This window comes from Myotis lucifugus, unplaced genomic scaffold (genome assembly GCF_000147115.1).
Source record: "Myotis lucifugus unplaced genomic scaffold, Myoluc2.0 scaffold_373, whole genome shotgun sequence".
NCBI lineage: Eukaryota > Metazoa > Chordata > Mammalia > Chiroptera > Vespertilionidae > Myotis > Myotis lucifugus.
In genome coordinates this window covers 68,141-76,256 of record NW_005871421.1, presented here as the reverse complement: position 1 = coordinate 76,256, position 8,116 = coordinate 68,141, and the positions used below count along the sequence as shown (strand labels likewise).

Here is an 8,116-nt window from a genome sequence, read left to right as displayed (position 1 = left end):
CTCTCCCCTGGGCCACTGCAACAGGCCCTAACAGTACCTCAGCTTCTACCCTTGCTCTGAGGGTCAATTCTCCACACAACACAGCGGGTTCTCTTGACCAGGTCAGTGCTCAGCTCCTGTTCCATCGAATGCATCAGCTCCCTGCCACACCCTATGAGGCCCTGGACCCCAACCCCACCAATCTCTCAGGGCCCACTCCCACGCCCAGATCCCTTCAGCCACACTAAACCTCTTGCTGCTACTTCTATACTCCAGGCACTTGCCAGCCTCAGGACCTCTGCACATGCTATTCCTTCTGCAGAAGGCACATTTCCTTCAGATCTCCATGCACCTCGATCCTTCACCTTTCCTTGAATGACACCTCCTTAGCAAGGTCTACCCTGACTACTGTTTGTAAAACCCTTCTCTTCACATTCTATTACTTCCTAATGTGATACATATTTTTAAATTCTGTTTATTGTCTGCCAAGCCCACACCCCATCCCCTCAAAAGAAGCTCCAGGAGAGCAGGGAGTCGGGTCTGCCTGTGCTACCGTATCCCTGTGAGGTGCGCAGCCAGTGTCTACTGAACAGAGGACTATAGGCCATGCCCGCCTCTCCCCTGACAGCTGCTCAGCTGCACCCATGGCCTGGATCCACATGCAGGATGGTGCCTGCCCATCCCATAACCTTCTCAGACTCACAGGCCAAAATCAAGACCTCTGTGTCCTGGGGTAAGCCCCCTCCAACCCTTGGAAAACCAGGGTGGCCACTCTGGGCCTGGCCGCACCCACCTTGACGGTCTGCTCCCGGATGGCAGGGTTGGTGTCCAGGAAGCCATGCACGACGTGGGGAAAGATCTGGGTATTGACTGTTGGCTCATCGAGGTACTGGATGAACTGCTCCATCTGGCCAAGTGGGAAAACTCAGTCAGTCCCTCCATCCCCCACCCCAGCCGTGAGACCGCTCTTGGCTTCGTTTCTCCACCTGGCAGGCACTGGCCAGCCAAGTGAGTCTCCTGAACCTCCATGTGGAATCTGGCCTCAAGCTAATGAGTGAGAAGAGGCCAGGAGGATGCTGGGAAGAGCTAGGGACTGGGAATGGGAGCGCTTGGACTCTGGTCCTCAGCAAGCCAAGTGTGTCACGCCCCCTCTCAGACTTCCCACTACCTCTTTCGTAAAAGGGGGTATAATCCCCAACCAGACAAGGGTGGTGAGGCGGGCTGGTACATTTCCTTTTACTGTTTTTATTGATTTTTAGAGAGAGGGGAAGGGAGAGATAGAAACATTGATGAGAGAGAAACATCATCAATTGGCTGCCTCCAGCACGCCCCCTACTGGGGATTGAGCCCGCAACCCAAGCATGTGCCCTGACTGGGAATCAAACCAGCAACCTCTTGGTTCATGGGTGGACACAGCCTCTGAGCCACACTGGCTGGATGAGGGCTGGTACATTTGTCAGCTGGAGAGGGAATACCTGAGAGCCACCGGTTTTTCCTAGTTCACAGGGGCCCCCACCCTTGATCTCATCAATCTTGTCTGATGCTCCCAGCTGCCCTGGGGTTGGCAGGAGACATTATCCCTACTCTAGAGGGCTAAAGTGCTGCCGTATCCCAGTGAGGGGCTCAGCCAGTGTCTACTGAACAGAGGCTGGAGATGGGAGCGTTTGAGCCCTGCAGCCAGGGCCGACTGGGCTTCCCAAAGCTGCCAATGAGCCCTGTGATGATCTCGACTCCAGACAGCACAGCCTCACTGGTCCCTTACCTGCATGTATGTTTGGGAAGGGGTTTCTAGAGTGCCAGGGCAGGGGCTCCAGTCACCTGCCTACGGCTGGTGGTGAGGCAGGGGCCTCCCCAGCAACCGAGGTGGAGTCTGGGTGGAGTAGAAGGGGGCTGGCCGGGGCTACCTGCTGTAGGAGGCGGATGCGCATGGCCCGATCAGTGGATGAGAACATCTTGACCACGACAGGGATGATCTTCTGCTGATACTCCTCAGCACTGAGGAACTTGCCCACCTGAGGGAAGGAGCAGAAAGGGGCTCAGCTACAGCCACAGAATGGGAGATGTCAGTAGGCTTATTTAACTCCTGCTGATCTCCAGGGTGGGAATGGAGTGATGGTGTGTGTGTGTGTGTGGGCGGGGGGGGGGGGGGGCAGTCACTTCCTCAGCAGCCACTCTGCCCATATTCCATTTCAGTCAGCCCTGTCCTTGACCTTTCTGGGTCAGCCTCTCTTAGGAGGCTGATGGAAGTGCTGCGCCCCTCCCTAAACTCAGGTACCTACAAGCCAAATGCACATACAACTCTGCCTACAATTTCTGGGGGTTCCCAGTGACACAGGACTTACTTGCTGTCTTCCCTACGCCCTGCACGCCAAGTCCCTTCAGGAGAAAGCATTCTGGTGCCCCGTTAAGGGCAGACTGGGGTCTGAGAAAGGGGATAAAGACCTAGCCCACAGAAGGAGATCACGTGGTCACGAGGGAGGATGGAAAGTGAGGTGGTGAGCAGGTGATCCCCTGGGCCCTGGGAACCAGGATGGGATCACAGGTCAAACAGGAGAACTGTCTTGGTGACATGGAGGAGGGACTGAGGACTCTGAAGCCAGGGGTCTTTGGAGAAAGAATTTTGGAGGCACAAGGTTTCCCCTCCCCAAAGACCAAAAGTCCTCTCAGCCTCCCTGACATTGGCCGGCAGGAAGCAACTCCTCATACGGGCTTGGGTCTGCCCTAACCAACTCCTCATACGGGCTTGGGTCTGCCCTAACCAACTCCTCATACGGGCTTGGGTCCGCCCTAACCAACTCCTCATATGGGCTTGGGTCCGCCCTAACCAACTCCTCATATGGGCTTGGAGCCTGCCCGTCCCTAGAATGGCCCTGCGGGGCTCACCCCCACAATGCGGCCTTCTCTTTTGTGGTTCCGATCCACCAGCCAGTCTCTGGCCCCACACACAGTTCCTGAGGCTTTTAGCCTTGCCGTCTCCCCTCACTGAGGCCCCTGGCCCCGCTTACCTTGAAGAGGGGGGTGAGGACCACAGCCCCCGCATTCCCAAACTCGAAGGCAGTCAGCAGCTGGGGCAGCACCTTGTGCCGGCAGAAATCCTCAGGGAACGAGTCTAGGCTCTTGCTCAGCTCTTGGAAGAACTTTTGCTTCTCAGCCGGCTCTTTGATCTGCAGGAGTGCGGACAGGACAGGATGCAGGAGGAAGAAAGCAGCCTGGTCATGGCCCTCCCCAGCCACAGGCAAGGACAGGGAGTCACCCCAGCCTGAAGAACTTAAGCTTGTGAGTCCAACTGCCTGGGTTCAAATCCCAGGTCTCCCATTTATCAGCCATGTGACCTTGGGCAAGGTTCCTGCATCTGTAAAATGGGAAAATAACTATACCACCTCCCAGGGTTGTTCTGAGGATTCCCCCAGAAAATGACACAATTGCCAGCACAGTGCCTGGCACATCATAGAATCAGTGTCATTGTCATCACTGCACCTGACCTGTTGCTAGAAAAGCAGCCACTGTGGGGATCGGGCCCTTTATCAGCATTGCCTCTACTCACAACAACCCAAAATGTACCACTAACCCCATCACACAGATGAGGAAACTGAGGCTCCGAGAGGGGAAGCGGCTTACCCCATTCCCTGACCCTGGCTGGGTTGGGCACAGCTGCAACCCCACGCTGGGTGGAGTTCCCGTGGGAAGACAGGGCTTACTTTACCCCCAGACCTGGTCCTTCCACTCACTGAGCCCAAGGAGCCAGGCTGTCAAATCAGTTTCCTTTAGTCCTAACCCCTCAGAGGCCATAATATCCACAACTTGTATTTCTGGAGGACAGACTACATGCCAGGCAGGGTTATGTACTAAAACCTTTACACAGATTACATAATCCTCCTCCCAACTTTATAAAGGTACCAACATAATCCACATTTAATCCAACAAGGAAGCACCCTGTCCAGTGTGGCTCAGTTGGCTGAGTGTTGTCCCATGCACCAAAAGGTCAAGGTTCAATTCCTGATCAGGGCACATATCCAGGTTACAGGTTCGATCCCTGGTCGAGGTGCATATGGGAGGCAACTGATCAATGTCTCTCTCAAATCAATAAAAATATTTTTAAGTCAAAATTTTATCTATTCATTTATTTATTTTTGTTAATCTTCACCTGAGGAAATTTTTTTCATTGATTTTTAGAGAGAGTGAAAGGGAAGGCGGGAGGGGGAGAGAAACATCGATGTGAGAGAGACACATTGATTGGTTACCTCCTGCACGTGCCCCGACCAGGCTGGGGATCAAACCTGCAACTCTTTGGTACATGGGTCAATGTTCTACCACTGAGCCACACTGGCCAAGGCATTAAAGAATCCAAAAAAAAACCCAACCATTTTTTTTTAATCGAACAAGGAAGCTGAAGAACAGAGGGAAAGGAGCTTGTCCAAATTCACACGCTAGGAATCGGTCAGGCCCTGACCGGTTTGGCTCAGTGGATAGAGCGGCGGCCTGCGGACTCAAGGGTCCCAGGTTCAATTCCGGTCAAGGGCATGTACCTTGGTTGCAGGCACATACCCAGTAGGGAGTGTGCAGGAGGCAGCTGATCGATGTTTCTCTTTCATCAATGTTTCTAACTCTCTATCCCTCTCCCTTCCTCTCTGTAAAAAATCAATAAAATATATTAAAAAAAAAAAAAAAAAAAGAAGCCAAAACTGGTTTGGCTCGGTGGATAGAGCGTCGGCCTGCGGACTGAGGGGTCCCAGGTTCGATTCCGGTCGGGGGCATATACCTTGGTTGCAGGCACATCCCCAGTAGGAGGTGTGCAGGAGGCAGCTGGTCGATGTTTCTCTTTCATCGATGTTTCTAACTCTCTATCCTCTCCCTTCCTCTCTGTTAAAAAATCAATAAAATATATTTTTTAAAAAAAAGAATCAGAGAGGAGAGGGTTTGACTCAACAGTCTGGGACCTCAGTTGTGCTGCACCCAGGTGCTATCATTCCATTCACAAACGAGGAGGCTAAGGTTCAAGGTCAGCTCCTGAGACTCTAACCCAGTCCTACATGATTCCGAGGTTCCTGTGCTCCCTGCTGCCCCCTCACCCCCACAGCCACTGCCTCGCCCAGGAGCGGTGGTCTCTGGCTAGGGATGAAGAGGACCTGATTGGCTCTCGAGGGGCTCTACCAGCATGGGAGGCAGGCTTGGCGCTCTGACAGCAGGGTTCTGGGGGAGCCAAAGCCCAGAGAAAGGCCAAACCACATGCAAGGTTGCACATCCAGAGTCACAGCTGGGCTCTCTCCACCGCTCCGCCACCTGGCCACTGGCCACCCAACTCCTACTGGCCAGAAACAGCCCTTCTGCTATGGAGAGCATTTCAAGGAGAAGGGAAGCCAGCAGACCCAGCCATGTGAGAAGAACTCCACGGAACAGAGGTGCTGCTGCCCCCACGCTGCCCAGGAGGCAGTAGGACTCGGTGTTTCCAGCTCAGGTTCTCCATCCTCCACCCAGGTCTATGAAGTGCTTGCCACGCCTCCCCACTCCAGATTCTCAGGCACCTGTGTGCCCCCCACAGCCGGTCGGAGCAGCTGTCCAGGGTAGAGCCTCTCTCCTGCACTCCTTACAACTCTATGGGCCAGCAGACAGTACTGTCACCCCCATCAGATAAAGAAACAGGTTCAAAGAGGGTAAGCCTTCGGCTCCCTGCTCACCATCTTTCCATGTGCTGTTCCCTCTGCCTGGAACACTCTTCCCGTTACCATCCCCGCCTACGTTCACACACTTCAGGTCTCCACTCAGATATCCCGAGAGAGCCCTTCCCTGAGCACCTGCCCTGCTATTTTCCTCCCTGGCGCTCACCCCTCCCAGGGAACACAGGCCTCCTCATGTATGTGTTTCCTGTCCCTCTTCTCCAACGAGAGTTCCCAAGGAGGGACCTGATCCCTGTTGGATCCTTGAGAGCAGGGATCTGACTCCTTCCTCCACCCTCCTGCGCACACGGCAGCCCAGCACGGGCATGGCACACATCAGGGATAGAGCCAGCACATATGAGTGGAGTTATTGGCCAGGAGCAGTCACTACACACCTACTACGTGCCAGGCACCATACTATGCACTTTAAACTCACTGAATCCTCACCACACCCTTCTAGAAGGTACTGTTATTAGGACTGAGCTTTAGCCAAGGGAGATCACACATAAATGAGAGCAGGAGCCAGGGTCTGAACTCAGAGAGCCTCGCTCCACAATCCATTGTGGTCTCCGAAGATCTAATTATGAGGGAGCCTGCAAAGTGGGGAGGGGATGGGGTGAGGAATGCAGGCCCAAAGCCCAGGGTGGGGGTGGCTCACCTGAATCTCTTCCAGGAACAGGTTGGTCTCCACAAAGCGGTTGTTCATAAACCCACCGGGTGCCCGGCAGTTCTGCAGGAAGCGGGCTGGGTTGGGACGCATCTTGGGGTTGGCTCCAACCAGCTCGCAATAATGGGGCACCAGCGATTTGGGGATCTGCGGGAGAAGGGTCAGCGTCAGGGCAGGGCGGGCTGGCTGGCTGGCAGGGAGGGGTTGGGGAGGACCAGACACTCACCTTCCCGGGGTTGCGCAGGGCAGTGGCCCGAGGTAGGGGCCCATTGAAGACTTCCCAGATGAGGCAGCCCAAGCGCCACATGTCAGCTGACCTGAGACAGTGACCAGAGCTGCTGAAGGCCCTGCCACCTGCCAACATAGGCCTCCAACCTGCCTTGGGCACCGGGCACACACTGCATGGCAGACCCTGGGCTGTGTCCTTCAGCTGATCCTCCCCCATCAGCCCCAATAAGCAGGTTGCATTAGCCCATTTGACAGATGTTAAAAAACGAGGCTCAGAGAAACAAGGGCATCTGTCTCAGGTCACACAACTTGTGAATTCAGAGCTGCCTAACCCCAAAGCCTGCGTCTATCCTGCCACACCCCCCCCTGAGGACAGCACGGGCCAGGGGAGTGCTTGCCAGCCAGTCTAGGGGTCCTGAGGCTGCAGGGACTTCCGGAACAGAGCAGCTTGGGGCACCCACCACGTCTCTCGGACGGCTCTGCCACTGCTATCAGCCAACTCTGGAGGGTCATACTGCTCAAGCTCGGGGATCCCCTTGCAGGGGGGCGCCCCGCCATTGCCCTGGGCCGAGTACATGTAGTCCAGGCCCCCAAGCTTCCACTCGCCGGCGCGGTCCACAAACACAGCGGCCATGCAGACGTTGTTGTGGACGAGGCTGCAGTCGTTGACGAGGAAGCTGAGGGCTTTCTGGGGGCAGAAGCAGCCATTACAGCCCAGAACCCGCAGCCCCACCCCCGCTCCCACGGCCATGCCCCCCCCCCTCACCACAATCTGGTGCAGCCCCCAGGACAGCTCCAGCTCCTTGGGGCCACCAGCCTCCGCTCGAGTCCTGAGGTGCACGCCCAGCGGAGTCACGGCCTCTGTCACTACGTGGACGCATTTGTCTGTCTGAGGGGGGACACGGGGGAGGGGGACGGAAAAGGGGGATCACATCCCGGTGCTGAGGCAGGAGGGTGGGTACTGGGAGAAAGTGGGGTGGCAGAGATGGGGCAGCCAGTACCTCCAGCCCGTCGATGAAGGCCAGAATGTTGGGGTGCCGGAGCGTTTTGAGGCGCTTGAAGGCAGCTTTGGCCACCTGGGTCTGCTCTTCGGCGCCAGGCTTCACATCGTACACGAAGATGGACACCGGGCTGCCGGTGGCCTGGGGAGGGCACAGGGGCCTCAGGGTGTGGGCCGGGCCGGGCTGACCACTCGGCTCCCCGGCGGCCCCAGAGCGGCCCGAAGGGAGCGCCGGCCGGGTCTCTCCCCAGGTCCGTCCTCAGGCACAGAGCCGGGCCCCAGTGACCCCGGTTCCGTCCGCCTGTCAGTCCTCGGTCCTTCCTCCCGCCACGTCGGCACTGCCCGTCCCCCTCCCGCGGCCCGTTGTCCCGGCGGCTCCGCAGCCACGTCAGGCGGGCGCGACGCGGCGGGCCGGCGGCGCTGACTAGGCGAGACCGAGGTCCGCCGCGGCCTGCGGAGCGCGGGGCCGCGCTCACCTTCTTGCGGCCGCGGTGCAGCGCCCAGGGCCCCGGCGGGCTGCCCTCGGCAGGTTCCGGGCTGAGATGGAACGGGAAATCCCGGACCGGGTCCCGGACAAAGAACCACATC

General features: G+C 56.9%; 1 protein-coding gene across 2 annotated transcripts in view; it reads right to left on the bottom strand.

Moving 5' to 3' along the window:
• The window catches only part of SCYL1 (SCY1 like pseudokinase 1), a 12,733-nt gene extending 4,618 nt beyond the window's left edge, over positions 1–8,115 (bottom strand). For both annotated transcript variants that reach the window (XM_006101552.3, XM_023765097.1), the window contains exons 1-9: positions 8,005–8,115; positions 7,530–7,670; positions 7,295–7,417; positions 6,990–7,216; positions 6,527–6,617; positions 6,292–6,447; positions 2,985–3,143; positions 1,884–1,991; positions 773–886 (exon numbers count right to left, since the gene is read on the bottom strand). In XM_006101552.3, the coding sequence (XP_006101614.1) occupies positions 773–886; positions 1,884–1,991; positions 2,985–3,143; positions 6,292–6,447; positions 6,527–6,617; positions 6,990–7,216; positions 7,295–7,417; positions 7,530–7,670; positions 8,005–8,115 (1,230 nt within the window). The remainder of the gene's footprint in view (positions 1–772; positions 887–1,883; positions 1,992–2,984; positions 3,144–6,291; positions 6,448–6,526; positions 6,618–6,989; positions 7,217–7,294; positions 7,418–7,529; positions 7,671–8,004) is intronic.
• Position 8,116: the final 1 nt, after the last annotated feature.